The sequence below is a fragment of the Macaca mulatta genome, chromosome 16 (assembly GCF_049350105.2).
Source record: "Macaca mulatta isolate MMU2019108-1 chromosome 16, T2T-MMU8v2.0, whole genome shotgun sequence".
Taxonomy (NCBI): Eukaryota; Metazoa; Chordata; class Mammalia; order Primates; family Cercopithecidae; genus Macaca; species Macaca mulatta.
Window position 1 is genome coordinate 53,126,201 of NC_133421.1, and position 22,941 is coordinate 53,149,141.

At 39.2% G+C, this 22,941-nt stretch overlaps 1 protein-coding gene and 1 non-coding gene across 7 annotated transcripts in view; both read right to left on the bottom strand.

Moving 5' to 3' along the window:
• Positions 1–3,304: 3,304 nt before the first annotated feature.
• LOC114673365 (U6 spliceosomal RNA) lies at positions 3,305–3,411 on the bottom strand. The gene has a single exon (XR_003724069.1). It is a non-coding gene; the product is annotated as a U6 spliceosomal RNA (small nuclear RNA).
• A 1,913-nt stretch (positions 3,412–5,324) lies between these two features.
• DGKE (diacylglycerol kinase epsilon) overlaps positions 5,325–22,941 on the bottom strand; it is a 35,280-nt gene continuing 17,663 nt past the window's right edge. Inside the window, exons 8-13 of one of the 6 annotated variants that reach the window (XM_077971010.1) lie at positions 18,086–18,199; positions 16,087–16,158; positions 13,051–13,178; positions 12,716–12,827; positions 12,128–12,355; positions 5,325–5,661 (exon numbers count right to left, since the gene is read on the bottom strand). In XM_077971010.1, the coding sequence (XP_077827136.1) occupies positions 12,176–12,355; positions 12,716–12,827; positions 13,051–13,178; positions 16,087–16,158; positions 18,086–18,199 (606 nt within the window). In that variant the 3' untranslated portion in view covers positions 5,325–5,661; positions 12,128–12,175. Of the gene's footprint in view, positions 5,662–8,974; positions 11,501–11,594; positions 12,356–12,715; positions 12,828–13,050; positions 13,179–16,086; positions 16,159–18,085; positions 18,200–22,941 lie in introns of those variants that run through there. The other 5 variants (XM_077971009.1, XM_077971012.1, XM_028836314.2 and 2 more) reach the window with 5 other exon arrangements.

The window sequence follows — 22,941 nt, forward strand, 5'->3', positions numbered from 1 at the left end:
CCTGCCATTCTCCTGCCTCAGCCTCCCGAGTAGCTGAGACTACAGGCGCCCACCACCTCGCCCGGCTAGTTTTTTCTATTTTTTTAGTAGAGACGGGGTTTCACCGTGTTAGCCAGGATGGTCTCAATCTCCTGACCTCGTGATCCGCCCGTCTCGGCTTCCCAAAGTGCTGGGATTACAGGCTTGAGCCACCGCGCCCGGCCACAAACTCTCTAAATCTTAAAGTAGCTTCTTGTAACTTGACTGGTTGACTCAGAACTTGGCTTTGGCCTTGGCACCCTGCACCTCCACACTTCTATCATCAACAGAGTGTACACAATAAATATTTACTGAACACATTCGTTCTTCCAAGGCTGAAAATCTTGAAAGATCCCTTACCCCTTTCCTCTAGGTATCTCACATCTTGGCCTGTCAATTCTTCCTCCATGAATGTTCTCATTTCTGCCTCTACTTCTATCGAATAACTTTCCTGTTTCTAATCCTTCCCCCTCATCTTCCACACTGCTCCCAGAATAATCTTAAAATGCCATTTTTGTATGTGGCATCCTAAAGTTCATAGTTCACAGATTTATGGCATGCTTTAGGTTCTTTTTTTTTTTTTTTAGATGGAGTTTTGCTCTTGTCACCCAGGCTGGAGTGCAATGGTGTGATCTCAGCTCACTGCAACATCTGCCTCCTGGGTTCAAGGGATTCTCCTGCCTCAGCCTCCTGAGTAGCTGGGATTGCAGGCGCCTGCCACCATATCCGGCTAATTTTTGTGTTTTCAGTAGAGACAGTTTTGTCATGTTGGCCAGGCTAGTCTCAAACTCCTGATCTCAGGTGATCAGCCTGCTTCAGCCTCCCAAAGTGCTGGGATTACAGGCATGAACAACCGCGCCTGGCCATGCATCCAGTCTTTTCTTCTTGCCAGCTTGCCAACATGTTGTTCCCAGAACATGTCAGAATGGCCTCTCCTTAGAGGCACAGCCTAAGTGCCACTTTTTTTCTCCCGGCAACTTTTCTCCACCACTAGCTTTTCTGAACCTGTGTACTACTGACTTCTCTGTGGGTTTGTGGATGAATCAGAATAGAAAATGGCTGGAGATAGAAGATAACCAGACAGAACAAGCTCATTGCCAGTTTATACTAAATACGTCTGAGATACCTCCGCTAGGACTGGTGTCCTTGGTTCAGAGGTTCTTAACTGGAGTCTTGGGAGGCCCTTGAAGTTGGCTGCAAAATTCTGCTGTATGCGCCAAACTGCTAGGGTCAGAGGGAGGGAGAAAGTGTCTGTAACTATAGCCAACTTCTTATAGAGATAGGCTTAATGATACAATAAAGGCTAGGAACCCCTGACTTAGGAAAAAGAAGGCATAACTTAGTGGGGGAAAAAATAAAGGAACAACAAACTCCACTAAATTTTGGAGTCACAAGACTAGATCAGTATCCTAGCTCTGTATAGCACTGGCATGTCACTAGCCTTTCTGAATTGCAATGTGCTAATTTAGAAAAATTATATCTACTCTGCCTACTCAATTGGGTTTCTATGGGGAATACTTTACATAAAATTGTTTTATCAATGATCATATGCCCTGCTAACATGTATGTTACTTGACTCCAGACCATACGGCTCTGTTTATATGTTCCCATTTACACAATGTCTTACTTATTTAGAAATAATAGGTCCTTACTTGTCTTATCTCCCCCTCCCTCCAGTTGTCTGAGGGTTTCATTGGTCCAGAGTCCATTGCTATTACCCGAATCAGGTCAAGATTTAGTATCAGATTGAAGGTCATGGCTCTTTTCACCAGTCTGATGATGGGAGGCCCACCCTGACCACCTTATTTAATCCTGATTACCTCCCAAAGGCCCTACCTCTTATCAACTTGTGAATTTGGGGATTAAGTTTCAAATACATAAAATTTAAGGGAATACATGCAAACCATAGCATTAACCAATTCACTTTATAATGGAGTTCACTTTGCACCCTTCTCTCAATAATACTGGATTATTCATCTTTTTTTTTTTTTTTTTTTTTTTTTTTTGAGATGGAGTTTTGCTCTCGTTGCCCAGGCTGGAGTGCAATGGCATGATCTCGGCTCACTGAAACCTCCGCCTCCCGAATTCAAGCGATTCTCCTGCCTCAGCCTCCCAAGTAGCTGGGACTACAGGCACCCCTACACCCAGCTAATTTTTTTTGTATTTTTAGTAGACGGGCTTTCACCATGTTGGCCAGGCTCGTCTTGAACTCCTGACCTCAGGTGATCCGCTTGCCTTGGCCTCCCAAAGCGCTGAGATTACAGGCATGAGGCACCGCGCCTGGCTGGATTGTTCATCTTGTATGACAAATATATAAAGGTTTTTCCACCTAAATGTTTGGGCTATGTCCTACCTAAAATGACCAGATGACTGAATGTTCGTCAGATTCTGAACCTCAGGTCACTTGTACATAAAGTGAACCCTCAGAAATGAGCCTCCTGAGTGATCTCCAGACCCAATCATACAAAGGGGTTACAGATTTCATTCTTTTGTAAGAGCTCTTTTTCCTCAGCAGGGAGCCTCTGATTTGAGAAAATTGCTTATTAGTATTTCAGCAACTCTTGAAAAAAGTTTTAGTGATACCTATGAATTTTCTTCAAGCAGTACAATATGAGATGAGTAATTTCACCTCAGTAGTACTCCAAAGTAGGAGTTGTTGACACTTTAGCTGCTCGGCAGGGAGGAGCTTGTGCTCGAATTGGTGAGAAGTGGTGTTTTTTTGTTAACAAAACATTAAGTGTTTTGTTATATTTGATATTGTCCAAAATGTAAAAGTTCCTAAAGAACACAAGGTTTTCATCTCATTAGCACTGCCTCTCTTGATTTATTCAGTTGGTTAAATCTTGGCTCCTGGGAATCTTGACTCGGGGTTATTTTTCAGTCCTTTGCTATTATAGTTATTGTGTTTACCCATACACAGTGGGTACCCATACACAATGGCTTACACAACACAGTGCATTGTATTCTCTCAATAATTTTACAAATTTATTATTATTTTTTTAGCGACAGTGTCGTGCTCTTTGACCCAGGCAGGAGTGCAGTGGTGCAATCCTAGCTCACTGTAGCCTGGAACTCCTGGACTAAAGTGATCCTCCCACCTCGGTCTCCTGAGTAGCTTAGATTACAGGTGTGCATCACCACATTCAGCCAATTTTTTTTTTTTTTTTTCCAATTTAGAAAGTTTATTTTGCCAAGATTAAGGACGTGCACGGGCACGAGACACAGCCTCAGGAGGTCCTGATGACATGTACTCAAGGTGATTAGGGTTTACTTTGCTTTTATACATAAGAATATGGAACATTTCATGAATTTTCATGTCATCCTTGTTCAGGGGCCATGCTAATCTTCTCTGTATTGTTCCAATTTTAGTATATGTGCAGCTGTAGTGAGCACTGCCCAGCTAATTTGTATTTTTTTGAGATGAGGTCTCAGTCTGTCACCCAGGATGGAGTGCTGTGGCACAATCTCGGCTCACTGCAACCTCTGCCTCTCAGGCTTAAGCGATCCTCCTACATCAGCCTCCTGAGTAGCTGGGACCAGAGGTGTGTGCCACCATGCCTGGCTAATTTTTTGTATTTTTGGTAGAGACGGGTTTCATTATATTGCTTAGGCTGGTCTTGAACTCCTGAGCTCTAGCAATCCACCCACCTTGGCCTCCCACAATTCTGGGATTACAGGTGTGAGCCTCCATGCCCAGCCCTGCCCAGCTAATTAAAACAAAGTTTTTATTTTTATTTTTGTAGACATGGGGTCTTGTTATGTTGTCTAGCTGGTCTTGAACTCCTGCTCACGCAATTCCCCTACTCTGGCCTCCAAAGTTCTGAGGTTACAGGTGTTATCCACAGAGCCTGGTCCTTTCAAGGATTTTTAAATGCTTTCCAGCAGTCACTCATATGTCAAAAGATTGCCATAAGGATCAGACAACTGGAGGAAACCAGCATGGACTATGTCATTCCCGAGGGTGACTCTGAGCCCTAGGGCAGCTATTGATAAACATCTGACTCTTCTTCCTAGACTAGGTCAATAGTGGTAACTGAGAGTAATGCCATGCCATTTGGTCACGCTCTCAGCTTGCTGACAGGGTGACTAAAAGTGGGGAACTGTCAAAGCAAAATTAAAATGGAAACTAGGCGCCGGGCGCGGTGGCTCACGCCTGTAATCCCAGCACTTTGGGAGGCTGAGGCGGGCGGATCACAAGGTCAGGAGATCGAGACCACGGTGAAACCCCGTCTCTACTAAAAATACAAAAAATTAGCCGGGCGCGGTTGTGGGCGCCTGTAGTCCCAGCTACTCGGGAGGCTGAGGCAGGAGAATGGCGTGAACCCGGGAGGCGGAGCTTGCAGTGAGCCGAGATCGCGCCACTGCACTCCAGCCTGGGCTGGGTGACAGAGCGAGACTCCGTCTCAAAAAAAAAAAAAAAAAAAAAAAAAAAGGAAACTAGGCTTGAGATGCTCCTGAGCAAACAAAACAACTAGGCCTTAAAAATAGCCCTAACCTACTTACACTGTAAACATAAATGAAACTTAACTTGGGTCATTTTTGATAAATGCTTATGTTAGAAACAAAACTTAACCTCAGCCAATCATAAGCAGCCAACTAACATGATCATGAGACTGGGGACTTTCCAAGTAAGCAAGCCAAAAAAGGCAACCAATCAAATCATTTCTTAATTTTGCTTCTGTATCTACGCTATGAATACTTGCTTCTGATGTTGTGTCACTGAAACACTAAATCCTCATTGGAATTGGGGTTTCCCAAGTGACGAACTGCTTCTTAAGTACATTCTAAAATGTTATTGTGCCTTTTTTTCCCCTTTTACAATAGTCCATGTGTAATACTTTTAGCTTGAGATCTCCAATCCCCTTGCATGAGTAATTTTTTGGTGTGTGAAGTTTCCTCATACAGGGAATCCCTCAGACAACTGCATAAGCCCTAGTCCTAGTGCTCAGAATGACGACAGGTCTGCCAATATTTAACGCTTTTAAAATACTGTTGGTGGTGGTTGTGTTGATGATGAAAGGCAGTGGGGAGGATGGCCTGGGTTCAATCTCTAGCTCCGAGCTATCAATGTATAACCTGGAGCCAATAATGTCTACCTCACAGAAACAGAGATTATAAAATAAAAAAAGCATGTGACACCTAAGTGTACAATAAATGTGTGAAGCTGTTTAAGAAGTCTAAACATGGAATCATTACATGTAAGACAGCCTGCCTTGTTAATGTCAGCAGCTATCACAGCCACATTCACATGCATGTAAATTATCAAAGGGCATTATGCTTGGCACTGTCTAAAAGAAGGCAGGTAAGTGATCAAGTGATTTTTATTATAAAAATTTTATAAAAATGGATTTCCAGGTGAAGATGACAGAATAAAGCAGGACTACAGAATCTTCTTCCTCTAATGTCTAATAAAATTAATAAAAGATTTTACATACCACAAAATGTTTTTCAGATCGCTACGGATAAATCACAATGCTTTATGAAAATCCAGATGGAAGGAAACACACAGTTCTGCCATGCATATTAAGATGCATTCACGGGCCGGGCGCGGTGGCTCACGCCTGTAATCCCAGCACTTTGGGAGGCCGAGGCGGGCAGATCACAAGGTCAGGAGATCGAGACCACGGTGAAACCCCGTCTCTACTAAAAAAAAATACAAAAAATTAGCCGGGTGTGGTGGCGGGCGCCTGTAGTCCCAGCTACTCGGGAGACTGAGGCAGGAAAATGGCGTGAACCCGGGAGGCGGAGCTTGCAGTGAGCCAAGATCGCGCCACTGCACTCCAGCCTGGGTGACAGAGCGAGACTCCGTCTCAAAAAAAAAAAAAAAAAAAAAAGATGCATTCACTCTCCCACCCTAAAAATAATCATATAACCTTACGGTAGACAGCAGTCAATTAGTTGCCATCCAATACTTAAAAATTAGATTTCATATACTCTAAATTGCTATCTTTTCTAGAAAAATAAATTCTGTTCACACTAGGCCTGCTTCCCAGGAATCATGTGCTCCAGTTTACCGAAGTCTCTACAACTGTTACCTTCATTGCTTGCCCAGCTCCTGTAAGCACTTGTAATCCCTAGGTGGGCATTACTTCCCATTCTTATACAGAAAGAAAATTTGAGGCTCAGGAAGAACAAGTAACTGCCCAGTGTTAAATTACAGCAGTGGAGCTGGGTTTCCATTCAGACATTTCAAATAAATGATGTATTTTTCCATATTCTACCAACTGAAAATAAGTTGAATTCACCCATTTAATCCCACTTACTGCTCTGCTCTGCCAGGAGCCAGTTTATATGTGTGAGAATGAATGTTGCTCCTAACACGTGTATTATTCTGTGCTCTTAGGCTACAAAAGCAATGCAATGTGAATTTTTTAGTCTTTCCATCTAAAAGTATGTGATTCAGAACTTGCCACATAGTTTGTTTGTCCTGCTGCAGACCAAGAACCATTTTTTGGGACACTAAGTCAAAGCTGCTTATTGTATCTCATGGTTGTGTCAAAAAACAACACAGTATCATACTTAAGTGCTACACTTTTAATTTTATTAAAAAACAAGCAGGTATCTTCAACATATCAAATGCTTTAATTCACATTTCTGCCTGCAGGCACTGACCACAAAAATACAGACCCAACAAAACAAAAGCAATTAACACAGGGTAATTAAGTGGTTAGGTACATAGGACTGTGGTGGGCAGGGGAAAGTGCAAGAGGCCAGCTGGTTGCGCAAGTGGAGTCATCACACGTGTCCTCAACATTGTGGGTTTAGGGATCCAGTGCAATCAGTTCACTTCTAAGAGGACGGGTTGAGAACTCGAGCTAGGCTGCTCTAAACTTGTACAAACAGGATTACAAATGAGAGTGCCAATTTATCTGTAGGGTTCATTTAAGCAGTTCAAATCTGAACTGCTGACAGAGCCCTGAACCGGATTGAGAACAAACGTTTTTATGAGCCATCTTGGATCATCCAACTCCACAACGTGCCTGCCTTACTCTAGGGTTTTTCTCAGCCAAATCTACTCATCTGATCAGGATGCCCCCTTGCCTGGACAATGTCAGAGGAATAAAGAAAACAACTGAGCTTTCCGGCTCTTCCTTTTCAACATTCCATGTTAGTCACCAAAAAGTAACACATAATGGAAATTCCCTCGATTACAGCTTATTTCCTGTTTAGTGCATTCTGTGTTGATGTCGTCCTTTAATAGTGAGGTAGCTGAGGGCATCCTTAGAGAGACTGAAGTGTTCTTGGTCTGACATCTGATACCAGTAACACAATTTTTTTTTTTTTTTTAATTGAGACGGAGTCTTGCTCTGTTGCCCAGGCTGGAGTGCAGTGGCATGATCTCGGTTCACTGCAAGCTCCGCCGCCTGGGTTCCAGCGATTCTCGTGCCTCAGCCTCCTGTTTAGCTGGGACTAAAGGCGTGTGCCACTGTGCCTGGCTAACTTTTTTTTGGTATTTTTAGTACAGATGGGGTTTCACCATATTGGCCAGGCTGGTCTCGAACTCCTGACCTCAGGTGATACACCTGCCTTGGCCTCCCCAAGTGCTGGGATTATAGGGGTAAGCCACTGTGCCCAGCCTCAGCAACACATTTCTATTTATAGTTTCTAGGTGATTTATTTTCTGCAGACATTCTTGCAGATGGTTAAGCTCAATCATTTAAGTTTTATAAACGTCTGTATTAGAGGATGGCATTTTAAAATTCTTTCCCCAGAACGCTGGAATATACCTTTTTGGGCTAGGCTATGCAAGCCTCATGCACTGGTTACACAGGGCCATATGGGTAAATATATATGTATTGATGTGTATTTACATATCTAAAATTAAATACAGACTATATATTTAAATTAGAAACACGAGGAACGAAGGCTAAGTTCACTGCTTTACTATTCAATAAAATAGCTTTAAAAAACTGTAAAATAGCCAAGTGGCCACATTCTAAGCAGCAACAGAGACCTCCAAAATATTCTGTCCACCAAAAACACATGAAGTTTCTGAATATGTAAAAATTAGTAGAAAATCAATTAGGTGACAAAGTCATTATAGTAGTGGCTTTCAAACCCTTTATAAAAAATAGTAGAATCATTTTAAATGTGGAAGTATTTTATCTATTGAGATCTGAAGCAGCACTCAGTATACACAAGTGTGGCTGCATTGATTGAAGTGAGAAGGCAGGAGCCTCCATGGCTTGCTGTCCCTTGGAGGCGCTCTATAACTAACTCCTGAAGCAACTCCTTGTCCCCCGACACTGCATGGGTCACAGTCCAAAAACTGACTCCACGTATGAATCATACCAATTTTTATGTAACAGAGTTCAGACAAATATATCAATCTGGGTACGATACAAACAAGTTTTTCATAGAGTTCTTTTAGAAAAGTGACTTTGAGGGAAGAGGATAGTGAAGTAGAAGAAAAACAATTTTAAGAACGTACAATTAATTCAATTTTTCGGCATGGTATCCCACCTAGCAAAAGCCCTAGGTGAATACAAGAGGTTCAGACCAGAAGCTTTCAAATTTCAGTATGCTTAAGAATCGCCTGAGGTGCTTGGTAATAAAAACAGATTTCTATGTTGCGTCTCCAGACATGGAATCATTAAGTTAAGGGTTGGGCTCAGGAATCCATATTTTCAACAGCCTGCCCAGGCATTCTGATGCTGCAGATAGCCTGCAGAGCATACTCTGAGGAACATGAGAAAGGCTTCAAGGGAAAAATTAAAAAAGGGGGACACTGTTTAAAAGCAAAACCCAAACCCCACCTTTTCTGTCTTGTTGCTGAGAATGAATTCAGATTGGGATAAACAACCTTTTCTTTCTTTTTAAAATATCTAGATATTTTAAATAAATCTACTTATATTCCACTGTCCTCAACTGGGTGGAAATATTAAAAAAATTATCAATATAAAACATTGGTTCTTGCTTCAATATTATCATTTTGAAGGAAAACCACACAAAACCATTACCCATTCTAATGACCTTTTTGGCCAAACAAATTATGTATTTGGGTCCACATTAATCTTTTAGTATAACCTTTAAAGTTTTCAAGTTAATGCAAATTTAAAATTCAATAAATATATTAAATACAATTTTACTTTATATTACAAATGCAAATTATTTTTCTTTTGACATGCTGGTAGTATTCATTTTTACAATGCAAATTGACTTTACAATTTCTGAGTCACAGTAGACTATAACTCTAAGCAAACGTATTTCACAAAGCAAACACTATGTTTTTGAAACACTCTAAAAAAATAAAAATCAATAATTTTGACTATAAAATTTGTATAAACATTAGCTACATTAGGGGTTTACAGCTAATTGTTGCAGAAAACCTAAAACACACTTAAATCATGTAACCTTACTAGTAGAAAACTTGTATTTTAAAACACAAGTCAGTTTGATCTCTATTAAACATGACAAAACACTGAAAATTATCATCATCTGCCTATGGGATCTATAAGAGCTGCCAGGTATTCAGTATTTAAGCCACTACATTTATAGGAGTAAGGAATGTATTGGGATAGTAAAAAGATGAGAGAAATCTGGAAACAGACATGGAGATATGATTTACTTCATGTATTTCTTCCTGAGAATGTTGAAGTTATTTTTTTAAATATCAAGACAATTTAAAATGGAACAGGAAAATCTTATGGCAATTTTTTTGGTAAAGTGTAGAATCCCTGGTAATATAAACAATCACTACCCTAATATGTAACTTGCAAACATGAAGTCTTATAAATTGTACTTATTTAAACAAGACACATGCCTATACATTTATTTGAAATGCTGGGTAAATGTGCCCAAAAAAGTAAGTGAATTTTGCAAAAACAAGATGATACGTTTTGATATGGTATTCTGAAATAGCTTCCCTAAATGAAGTCTAAATGAGTGAATAAGCCAGCCGAAAAACTTCATGACAGATCAGTAGTGACGCAAAAACCTTACTAGATTACAATAACCAAAAAAATCAACTTGTTTAGATAAATGAGGGCATTTTACATAAGCTGTTCTAAATATAATGTAATATTATGGTTGGTATTAAAATTCCAATTTTTAATTGTAGTTTTCACAATTAAAAAACTATATTAGTTATTGTGATTATTTTAATTCCGACATCCTAAATTGATGTACTTTGCTTCTACTATAATTAGCACTATGAATTTTATAACAGGTAAACTATAACCTACAGCAAAGTGAATTTAACAGTGTATTTTTAAAATGTGATATCTTTAACAATTTTGATCATGAATGAAAGGATATAAACCTCATAATACTCAGAACATGATTGGCCCATTAAAAAAACAAAACTCTGCCATCCTCACTGCCATGGTTACCTACCATGAAAGGTGTATAAATAAATTGAAAACAGATCTGCTCATAAAGTTTCTCAAGACTAGAATTTAAGATCACCCGAGGAGATCTGGAAGAGGTTAATTTAGCAAAATAAAATATTTCATAAAATGTAATGACTACTGTATACATTACTAAGTTGCTCTTCGAAAACATGGTCTGGGCCTGAGGTGAGGCAAACTTAGGTTTATGGCAATTCACCGATGACAGATTCATAATAGACCCTCAAAGACTGCTAATGGTATTTTGGGGGAAACATTCTGATCTTTCAGAGATTAATGTCATGAAAGAGCACAATGCCTACAAACGGGCCATTTGTCAGAAAAACACCAGGCTAGATGCCCACTGGGTCAGCCTACCTGTGGGTAATGAAGGGATGGGCTGGTCAACAGCAGAGAACAAGCACCCTCTAATGGGAACCATGAAACTGGCCCTTCAGTAAGTTTGTGGCAATTGAGGGGCAAATAAAACAATGAAACAAAGCTTTCAGTTATCCAAAAGTAGTTCCCTAGTGCTTTTCATGCCCTCCTTCTTTTTTCAATACAATGAGGAATATTTGTGAAGAATAAGAATGTCTAGATATCTGTCAGGAGATTTAAATTAAAATTTTAATTACTTAATAGACTAAATTTCTATCTGATTGTGACTAGCAGAATTTATGTGATCAATTTAACTTATTAAATAAAGCTACAGAACGTAAACACTAAACACAGGTATCATACCACAAGGTAAATAATAAATAATTTAAAAATATATATCTCTCATTTTAAAATAAATATGATATAAACATTTTAGCAAAGATTTCTGTCCACTTACCTCCCTAAGGGGAAATTCTGTTAAAAGACTACTGTATTTCAAAATGCTACTAGACCACTAAAGTTTTAAAACTTATCAGTCAGCCTTGAGCTTTTCCTAAGCAATTAATCTCACCATTAAGTTTCCTTTAAGCACAATTTTTGAAGTGTTGACACTGTCTTTTAATAAAAAGAGAGGGTGATAAACTGTTCAGCTCAGAACCTGTAACTTACAATCCAAAGTGCTCTGAATCTTATTTCTTACCAATTCACTTATCTGCTTCTCTTTTGGCTACACTGGTGTCATCAAAAAGATCCTGAATTTCAGCTCAAATGGTTACCTACAGAATTAAACAACATTTACGTGTCTGAATAAGTTCCTAAAATAAAAATTATAATACAAATTTTAAGTATGATCTTTTTTTACTATTCTCCTTTTGGGGGTTCCTAGAAATCAATACATATACTTGGTTTGGGTTGCAGAAAATCTTAAGAGGCATGCTGCAGGAGGATGCCCACGATTAACCATGGTGGTTTGACAGTAATCATTTCCTTTCAAAAAAGCAGGTTAATTTTTAAAATGCTATGGTGTCACCATATTAAAAATGAAGATGGAAATGATCTTTCCACCCACACCTTGTTGGAGATATAATGTGTCCATCCATTGTGCGTCCATCATATGCATGGTTCAAAAATAAGAAATGAGACAGCACATACTTCAGAGCGAGTCCCACTCTCAAAACAGTCATAACAAATTTTCACTCTCATGTAAGTTTTTTTGACTTTTCGTAAGTTAATACTACTCATTTGAAGTATTTTGCTGAAAAAGGAACAAATGTTTGTAAATAACTGAAGGCTGGCTGGTTTGGGGATGCTATTTACAAAAATGTATACCCATAATACTACTAGTGAAATTAAGACTGAATAGCTGATAGAGAATTTCTATTAATACTTTTGGATGAACATACATCTACTTGCGTGAGGATTCTATGCAAAGTTTTCACTCCCTCATCCATCTATTCAGTCTCCTTTATATCTTCTTGATCCGAAGTACTAGAGATGTCATCATCTGTTTGTTCTCCAGAGAAATATAACATCATTGCATGTGTCTTGTGAGTTATGGTGACAGTGCAGGGCCCTTGGGCCCAAGGCTCCCCATCCACCTGCATTGGCATCATGGAGCACTTCAAAATCAGCTGATATTAGGGAACAAATAACGTTTAAAAGTCAGTCCCCCAAAATTTAGACAGGTCTTCCTTAATAACACCATCCACAATCCCTTAACCCTTATGCATTTCATTTTTAGAAAATATTAATCTGAATATGTTTTTATTCATTGATTAAGGAATTCTTTTTTCAAGTGAATGTTTTATCTCATGGAGCTTGAGCCATGTTTCTGTTTCTTCCTCATCCCACTCTAGCCCCTGGTGTACAGTGACCAGCTGCATGAGCCATAAACCACGGTTTAAAGAAAGGTATGGCATGTATACTTTACGTATCAACAGCTTAGAAATGGATTGGGACAAATTAGCCTGTTACAGCCATATTTCACCTACCCTCACTGTATGTGCCTGTCCTATTCGAAAAGGATTCGCCAGTTTTACTTGAATCTGAGCACAGTGGAAAGACCCATATACTCCAACGACTTCCAGTAGACCATCGTCATGCCTAAAATTGGAAACAGAAAATACGGATTATATGATGCAATAAAACAAAATCAGTTATGCTAGAGCAATTACTTTTTAACACAGTTGGACCATCAACTTTAAAAATACTATAACTAATGAGATATACAAAAAAGAAAATTTAAGGAAAAATGTTAAAGTCTATAAACAAGAGATTGCTTTAAATAAAATAGTGACATAAAAAAACAGACCACAAATGTACATACCTGGCTAGAGGGTAAGTCTCGTCTCCCATCCCTTCCCATAGTCTGCAGCCACCGCCCCAGTAACCAATGTTCAGAACTATAATACCTTCCAAGCTGGGCAGTGCTACTCGCTCACCATCCAGTTCTAGCTTTAAAGAAATACAAACAGATAGTGACTACAGGGTACATGATTTCCATACACATCCATTTAGAATTCACATCTATTTTCATAAATGTGCTTATATGTGAGAGACGCACATGTAGAAGATGCTCCCTACCTCTCACTCAGGGCCTCTCATCTGGCCTTTTCTATCTCTTCAGTGGAACTGCTTGCAACATCATCAATAATGTCCTTTTTGTTGAGCCCTGCGATTTTTTCAGGCCTTATCTAAATTGCTGTTTCAGTAGTACCTGACACTTGCTGACCCCCTTCCTCTTTTCCTAAAATCTTCTTTCCCTTTGCTTCCTGGGAACCACAGACTCTACTTCCCTGGATGTTCCTTTTCAGGAAAGTAAACTGGGCCAGATCTATCTATCCACTGCCTCCAAAACATGTCCATGAACTGGCACCAAAAACTCCTATGTAAAAAATTGAACAAGCAACTTTTCTGCAATCTGTTCCCTGTTCCCCAATGTACTTACCAGGAAAGAGTAACAATCTTCCCCTCCTCCTTCTCTTAGCTAACTCTTACTTACTCTTTCCTAGTAAGTAGGTTAACTCACCCCCACCCCAGCTGTTTAAGCCAGAAACCTGCCAGTTATCTTTGATTTCTTTGACTTTTTACCCTCCACATCCCCTTAATCACTAAAAACAGTTGATGCTATTTCTATGTCTTTCTCTCTCTCCACCATTTCTTCCCTAAAAGTTCCTATCTAGCCTATCTGCCTCTAGCGTTACTTTCCTATGCATCCCTCACAGAGCAATTGGATCGACATTTTAAAAATGCAAATATGTCATCCTCTAATTACAGCCCTTCAATGGCTTCACTTCAACCCTGCAATGCCCATGATGAAATCCAAACTCCAATACCAGGCAAATATGACACTCTGTGATTTGACTTCTGTCCATCTCTCTAGCCTCAGCTCTTGTCACTTTCCTTCCTGAAAGCTATGCTCCAGCTTGAACTCACTCAAACATGCCATGTGCGCCTCTGGGTCTTTTGCACATGCTGTTTTTAGCCTACAGCAATCTTACCCTCCTCCTCCTCTTAGCTAACTCTTACTTATTTTCAGATTCCATCTTGTCACTTCTTCCAGAAAGACTGCCACCTTCCCTAGTCTCTGTAGCTCCTAGGTTATGTATTGCAGTTATTTATTCCTGTAAGACCACATGCTTTTCTTACATAACTTCTCATACTGCATTGCAATGTGTGAAATATCTTTTTGGTTTTTTCTTGGAGACAGGGTCTCAATCTGTCACCCAGGCTGGAGTGCAGTGGTACAATCACGGCTTACTGTAGCCTCTGCCTGCTGGGTTCAAGTGATCCTTCTGCCTCAGCCTCCTGATCAGCTAGGACCACAGGTACATGCCACTATGCTCAGCTATTTTTATTTTTTGTAAAAGTGGAGTATCACTATGTTGCCCAGGCTAGTCTCCTTGCCTCAAGCAATCCTCCCACCTTGGCCTCTCAAAGTGCTGGGATTACAGGCATGAGCCACTGTGCCCAGACTGGTTTAAATACCTTTCTTCACCCTAGACTGTAAATGTAGAGCAAGGGATTTATCACTGTACCTCCAGTATCGAGGACAATGACTATTTTGTAGGTATGTAAATACAGTTTATTTTATTTCTGTATAATTAAAAGTATTTGTATTTTTATATAAATAAAATGTCAGACAATAAAGGTCTTTATTTTATGTGCTTGCATGCTTTACTCTACCAATACTATCAAAGCCAAGAAAAATAAAATATGATAAAGTAACATAACACTCTTTTTTTTTTTTTTTTTTGAGACGGAGTCTCGCGCTGTCACCCAGGCTGGAGTGCAGTGGCGCGATCTCTGCTCACTGCAAGCTCCGCCTCCCGGGTTCACACCGTTCTCCTGCCTCAGCCTCCAGAGTAGCTGGGACTACAGGCGCCCACCACCACGCCTGGCTAATTTTTTTTTGTATTTTTAGTAGAGACGGGGTTTCACCATGTTAGCCAAGACAGTCTCGATCTCCTGACCTTGTGATCCGCCTGCCTCGGCCTCCCAAAGTGCTGGGATTACACGTGTGAGCCACCGCGCCCGGCCGTAACACTCTTTTTAACAGAAAATGTGTTCTTGCTTCTACGCCATGGCTGCCTAGAGACTCTGAGCTAAACGTTATGCCTAACGGCAACATGTTTCCTTGACTAATGTATAATCAGCCTCCTTACTCCCTGCTCATTGTCTCCTTTCCCAAGCTGTTTATGATCTCTTTATTTTATCAGTTCTAGGTTGCTCTGAATTAACGTCTTTGTTGTTGCTATTAACCATTACAGATTCTTTTTGGAATCAAGCAAGGAATATATTTAAGACTGCCATATCATAACGTCAGAGATGCTCTCGCAATAAGCAATCATTAATATTCTATTTTTACTATTTACACATTTTTATTTTGGTATGTAAGAGAGATACCCCACAAAAGTAATCTGAATTAAACTTTCCATTTAAACTTCCTCTGTGTCTTTATGTTGAGTCAGGCACTGTATTAGATAACTGTAAATTATTTATCATGTATGAATGGAGGCCATTCATCCTAATAAACAGATTCTGGATTTACATAAATCTGGGTTCACATCTTGATCACATGTGTATTTAGGCATTAAATGAGAGAATTTGGGCAAATTACTTCATTCAAAATAGTTTTCTGTATAATGTAAATATATAATACATGCCTTATAGAATTGTGGAGAGAATTTAGAGGGACAATGTGTATAAAGCATGTAGCAAAGTGCCTGGCACACAAATAAATACTCTATGTATGCTGGCAAAATATATTAACAGAAAGTTAGTTTAGCATTTCTTTTTAAAACGTCTTCATAATCCAGAGACCACCTAAAACTTTAAAAAATAAAAAGAGTTAATAGCTTACCTCAACTTTTTTATTCAAATCTTTACATTCTTGCACTAAACAATCTTTGGTTCCATAAAATAAGTAAACCGCCTATGAAAAATGGACAGAAAACATAATATTAAAACAGTCTAACCCTGTAAACATTAAGAAAAAATACACTGTATCAAAGCTCCCTTCAAGAATGTTGAAGCGCATTTTCCTTATGGTAGACTAGATGCTGATGAAAAGAAGGGCAACCAAAAGGGATACTTTTGATGTGCACCCTCTGGCCCTATCCAACACCTCCATTCTAGTAATTTCAAAGGGTAAAATTGGAATCCACTAGGAGCAGCAATGGAAATCTATAATTAAAACACAATGTAAAAATGCCTTTAATATATCATAGATACTTTTGGCATCATTTGTTATTTCACATTTTATTCTCTTAAGCTATTAATAGTTTAAAAGTTCTAGGTGAACTGTGGTTACTCATCCTTCTTTTATGGAAGATGACAATACAGGCCATTTCATTTAAGTGTAATTAGTCTCTTTCTCAGGGGAAATGTCGGATAGAAGTGGTTTTTTCTTTTTGTTTTGAGATGGAGTCTTGCTCTGTCACCAGGCTGGAGTGCAGTTGTGCGATCTCGGTCCACTGCAACCTCTGGCTCCCGAGTTCAAGCGATTCTCCTGCCTCAGTCTCTCAAGGAGCTGGCACTACAGGCGTGCACCACCACATCTGGCTAATTTTTGTATTTTTAGTAGAGACGGGGTTTCACCATGTTGGCCAGGATGGTCTTGATCTCCTGACCTCGTGATCTGCCCACCTTGGCCTCTCAAAGTGCTGGGATTACAGGCATGAGCCACCACACCTAACCTACAAGTGATTTGTTTCTAAATGGTGTTTTCTCCCAATTTATCAAAAAAGTTGTATTTTATAAAGAAAAATATTCAAGTTAGAAAATTCCACTTTTTCCTAGTACCTCAGATTACTTAAGAAGAGTAATGCATATTAATCTAACAAACATTTTCTAATCACTTTCGAATACAGAAAGATTGATGTAAGGACTGAGATGAGTTAATTATCAATTGTATAAATAGTAATACATATTACCTTAGTAACTACATTAATAAAAGGGAACTATTTCAAAACTTGAAATATTTGTAAAACAGAACCAGGAACACAATTGCTTTGCATTTATTTTTGATATCCTGTTGGTCAATCACCAAATGTTATTTAAAAAATTCCTAAGCAAAACTACATCAAAGGAATCAACTGTACTAGAAACCAGATATGACCTTAGTTCAAAGCTGTGGCAAACAAGCTTCTCTTTTCTTTATCTCATCTGCCTTCTGGAGGTTTTTCAAACCAATGAAATCTACTGTTCCATTAATGACCTCACCAAAAATTTAGTCTGCCTAAAATTTCCTTCCAATTTTAGCTGCCATTTAAGATAAACTATCATATATTCCATTTAGTTGCCATCTAAGCAAAATATGCTATAAAACACTCCAAATTTGAATTTAAAAAAATTGTTAGAATTATGTTATACTTTGATAAAGTTGTTTTGTTTTGTTCTTTGAGATGGAGCTTCATTCTGTTGCCCAGGCTGGAGTGCAGTGGTATGATCTAAGTTCACTGCAACCTTTGCCTCCTGGTTTCAAGAGATTCTCCTACCTCAGCCTCCTGAGTGGCTGGGATTACAGACACCTGCCACCACGCCCGGCTAAATTTGTATTTTTAGTAGAGACAGGGTTTCACCACGTTGGCCAGGCAGGTCTTGAACTCCTGACCTCAAGTGATCCACCTGCCTCCGCCTCCCAAAGTGCTAAGATTACAGGCATGAGCCACTGTGCCCGGCCTGCTAAAGTACATTTAAAGATCTAATTTAAAAAAAAGATCTAATTTGACGATCCTACACAAAACAGAGCAGGTAAAAAGTTAATTAAATCTGAATCTAAAAGTGCTAAATATAATTGAACTATTGATTTTTACTGTACCTTCAGTGATAAGCAGGAAATGTTATTTTATCCAACACACCTTATTAAGAATTCTGCTAGAAAACAGAGATGGTGCCTTCTCACGATGAGCATGAAAATTGAGAGCCATGAGAGCATCAGGTCCAACAGAAAAATAGTTGTTCATTGTGAATTCCTGTGAGAAAGGGTAAGAATAAGCAACAGACTATGATTCCACCTAAGCCTGAGTCATAATTAAATGTCAATCTTAGTCTTTGTGTTCTTTTGTAAAGGGAGATGCTTTCTGCATTTACGTTTCACATGGCCATTTTATACTGTCCGGTGACGTTACCAGAAATAAAGCTTCCATTTAAGGCTGATAACTACAGATGTGAATCTCATATTCCATTTCTGTTTTATATGCTACACCTCAGACCTTACCATCTAGAATGGCTCTACTTGATGCTTCCAGGCTTTTCATGCCTGTGTTTCCATTACATTTGCTCTTTACATTTATCACAGCCTCCAAGCTCTCAGCTTCTATTAGTCCCAACCCAGGCTACTGGTCTCACCTTAATTTATCTTACTTCCCAATGCGGCCTGGATTCCAAGGTCAACCATTTCAACGACTGTACTCAACACCATCCTTCATTCCAACACTCTCTTGACCTCTTCTCAATTTAGCTTTGTTTTTTTTTGAGACAGAGTCTCAGACTGTCGCCGGGCTGGAATGCAGTGGCGCGACCTCAGCTCTCTGCAACCTCTGCCTTCCGGGTTCAAGCGATTCTCCTGCCTCAGCCTCCCGAGTAGCTGGAATTACAGGTGCCCGCCACCATGCCTGGCTACTTTTTTTGTATTTTTAGTAGAGATGGGGTTTCACCATGTTGGCCAGGCTGGTCTCGAGCTCCTGACCTCATGATTCGCCCACCTCAGCCTCCCATAGTGCTGGGATTACAGGTGTGAGCCACCGCGCCTGGCCAGCCTTACTTGTTAATCTTCTCTAAATCAAACTGTTTTCTCTGCTCTATTTCCAGGTTGCTGGACATTGCTGGTAAGAATCTCATAATTATAATCCTGTTACAAAGTTATTTCTAAGGATGGCTGGACACAATCGCTAATAGGACACAGTAACCCTTTCGATGACCCCTTTCTTGTATTCCCTAGTGGTTTATTTCAAAATTTACAACTCTCTTCAAGTCCCTGGTAACTTGCTCCCTTGCCTTTGTTATGTTCAGATGATCTTGATTCTTGCCTCACTGAAAAAAATGAGATCCTCAGGTATGAAAGGTATGAATTCTCCTGCTCTCTTTCTGCCATCTAAACATTCTGACTTTACTCAAGTGTACCTTTTTCCTCCAAATCAAAGATGCTCTTCCTCCTTTTGATGGTTAAGTCTAAATCTGGTCATTTGTTCTTTTTATCCTTTTCCCATTCATCTCTTATGGAACTAAATGTCTGTCCCTTCACTGCCAAAATATAATTTTCAATCCTAGTTTTTCTTTTAAACAAAACCCATAAACATCTTATTTTAAATAAAATATGTCAATGTACATTAATGTGCCTTATTTTTTAACTGAATTTTTTTTTCTAGTTTTCTAGGCGTCCTTTATTCAGAAACTAAGAGTGGGGTAATATAAGCTTCATGAGGGCAAGGCCTTCATCACTGAAACTCCAGCACCTAGGACAGTGCCTGGCACCAGATGGGCACAAAATACTTGCCTGAATGTATAGATAAATGAAGTTCCTTCTTGTATTTGATTGTTTGGATGTTCTTCTATAGAGGTAAGCAGACACTACTTGATTGTAGTGTATTTATTTTTGACAGCAAATGGCTGAAGAACATGTCTTTTTATTTGAATCATCTAACTGGTGTAAAACTTTGTCCATCTTTCTTTGGAGGAATGATCTCTGATAAATATTTCTAAATACTCAGCTCCACTTTATTACTGAATAGTAATACATCCTGGTATGAATGAGAAATACATCTTTTTTTTTTTTTTTGCATATCCATCACCTCAAATATTTATCATTTATTTGTGGTGAGAACATTTAAAATCCTCTCTTTTAGGCTCACACTTATAATCCCAGCACTCGGGAGGCTGGGGTGGGTGGACTGCTTGAGCTCAGGAGTTTGAGACCAGTCTGGGCAACACAGACAAATCTTGTCTCTATTGAAAATAATAAAAATAAAATTGGCCGGATGTTGTGGCATGTGCCTGTAGTCCCAGTTACTAATGAGGCTAAGATGGGAAGATCACTTGAGCGCAAGAAGTCTAGGCTGCAGTGAGCTGTGATCACGCCACTGCACTCCAACTTGGTCAATGGAGTGAGACCGTCTCAAAAAACCCCCAAAAAACAAAAAACCTCTCTTTTAGCAATTTGAAAATATACATTATCTATAGTCACCAAGCTGTGCAACAGCAGAACTTATTCTTCCTATCTAACTTTTTACCTGTTAACCAATGTCTCCCCTTTCTCCATCTACTCTCCTACCCTCTACAGCCTCTGGTAACCATCACTCTACTCTCAACTTTGAGTTTTGATTTTTTAGATTCCACATATAAGTGACATCATACAATATTTGTCTTTCTGGGCCTGGTTTATTTATTTAACATAATGTCCCCTAGGTTCAGCTATATTGCCGAGAATGATAGATTTTCCTTTTCTTTTTTTTTAAAGTCTGAATAGTTTTCCATTGTGTATATATGGCATATTTAAAAAAACCATTCATTCACTGATGGGCACTTAGGTTATTTCTGCATCTTGGCTATTGTACATAACGCTGCAATGAACATGGCAGCATGGACATCTGTTTGATATACTGATTTCAATTCCTTTGGGTATGTATCTATAAATGGAATTGCTGGAACAAATGGTAATTCTAGTTTCAGTTTTTTGAGAAACCTCCATATTGTTTCCCAAAATGGTTGTATTAATTTGCAATACCAATAGCGTATAAGGATTCTGTCTTCTCCACATCCTTGCCAACACTTGTTATTACTGACCAATGAGATAGGATAGGAAAGCCCAAAATAAATACACATATCAATGGCCAATTGATTTCTGACAAAGGTGCCGAGAACATACAATAGGGAAAGGAGAGTCTCATCAATAAATGGTACTGGGAAAGCTGGATATCCACATGCAGAACAATGAAAATCAACCCTTATCTTACCCATTATAAAGAATCAACTCAAAATGGATTAAAGACTTAAATGTACAACCTGAAACTATAAAAGTACTAAAAGAAAATGTAAGAAAAAAGCTTCATGACATTGGCCTGGGCAGTTATTTGGTTTGATATGACCTCAAAAGCACAGGCAATAAAAGTAAACATAGACAAAAGGGATTGCATCACACTAAAAAGATTCTACAGCAAAGGAAAACAAGAGTGAAGAGGCAACCCACAGCTTGGGAGAAAATATCTGTAAATCATACACTCAATTAGGAACTAATCTCCAAAATGTAGAAGGAACTCAAGCTACTCAGTAACAACCAATAATCTTATTAAAAAATGGGCAAAAGGACTTGAAGAGACATTTCTCAAAAGACATAAAAATGGCCAACAGATACAGGTTCAGCATCCCTAATACGAACATCTGAAATCTGAAATGTCCCCAAATCTGAAACTTTTTGAACACTGACATGACACTCAGAGGAAATGCTCATGGGAGCATTTTGGATTTCAGCTTTTCAGATTAGAAATGCTCAACGGGTATATATTCTGCACATATTCCAAAATCCAAAAAAATCAGAAATCTGAAATACTTCTGGTCACAACCTTTTTTTGGATAAGGGATATTCAACCTGCATATGGAAAAATGCTGAACATTTCTAATCATGAGAGAATTGCAAATGGAAACCACAATGAGCTATCACCTCGTACCTATTAGATTGGCTTCTATCAAAAAGAGAAACACATCTCTAATGTTGGTATTTCAGGCACTATGATAACTGACAAATACTTCTGAGCACAGGAACCATTTTAAAGGATCTCCAATACTCTCTCTTTTTTTTATGTTTAATTTTTTTTAAATAAATCAAAGCAATCCACTTTAATAAGCTATATAGTTCTACAAGGCTTCAAAGGAAACATTGCAATTTTCTGTCTACTCCTCATTTGTAATTCCTGTTCCCACAGCTCTTTCCATAGTTTTTTCTTCTGGTATTTATCTCTATATTTCTAAGTAACATAATCAGATTATTTCTTGATTTTTTTTTTTTTTTGAGATGGAGTCTTGCTCTGTTGCCCAGGCTGGAGTAGAGTGGCGCGATCTTGGCTCGCTGCACCCTCTGCCTCCCGGGTTCAAGCAATTCTCCTGCCTCAGCCTCCCAAGTAGCTGGGATTACAGGCACCCACGACCACACCTGGCTAATTTTTGTATTTTTAGTAAAGACGGGGTTTCCCCATGTTGGCCAGACTGGTCTCAAACTCCTGACCTCATGATCTGCCTGCCTCAGTCTCCCAGAGTGCTGGGATTACAGGCATGAGCCACCGCACCTGATTTTTAAATTTTAAATATTACTTATTCTTTTTCTCTTTTTTTAGAGATGGGGGTCTCATCTGCACTCTGTCACCCAGGCTGCAGTGGCGCGATGATAGCTCACTGCAGCCTTGAACTCTTGGACTCAAGCAATCTTCTGGCTTCAGCCTCCTGAGTTGCTGGGACTACAGGCGTGTGCCCCCATGTCCAGTTCCTTTGCTTTTTGTTGTATTTTCTGAGTGGTGTCTTCAATTGTACTTTCCAATCTGATACTGAATTTTAGTTTGTCAGAGCCTTTTTTGAGGTGTGTGTTTCTGAATGTTCCTTTTATAGAACCCTGTTCTATAAATATTTTCATTTTTTTCTGAGAACATTAGTCCCACTCCCTGACTTCCTTCAGCTTCCTGGACTGTGTTTCCTATAATTCTTTCTTCTTATTTGGGGCTCTCTCATG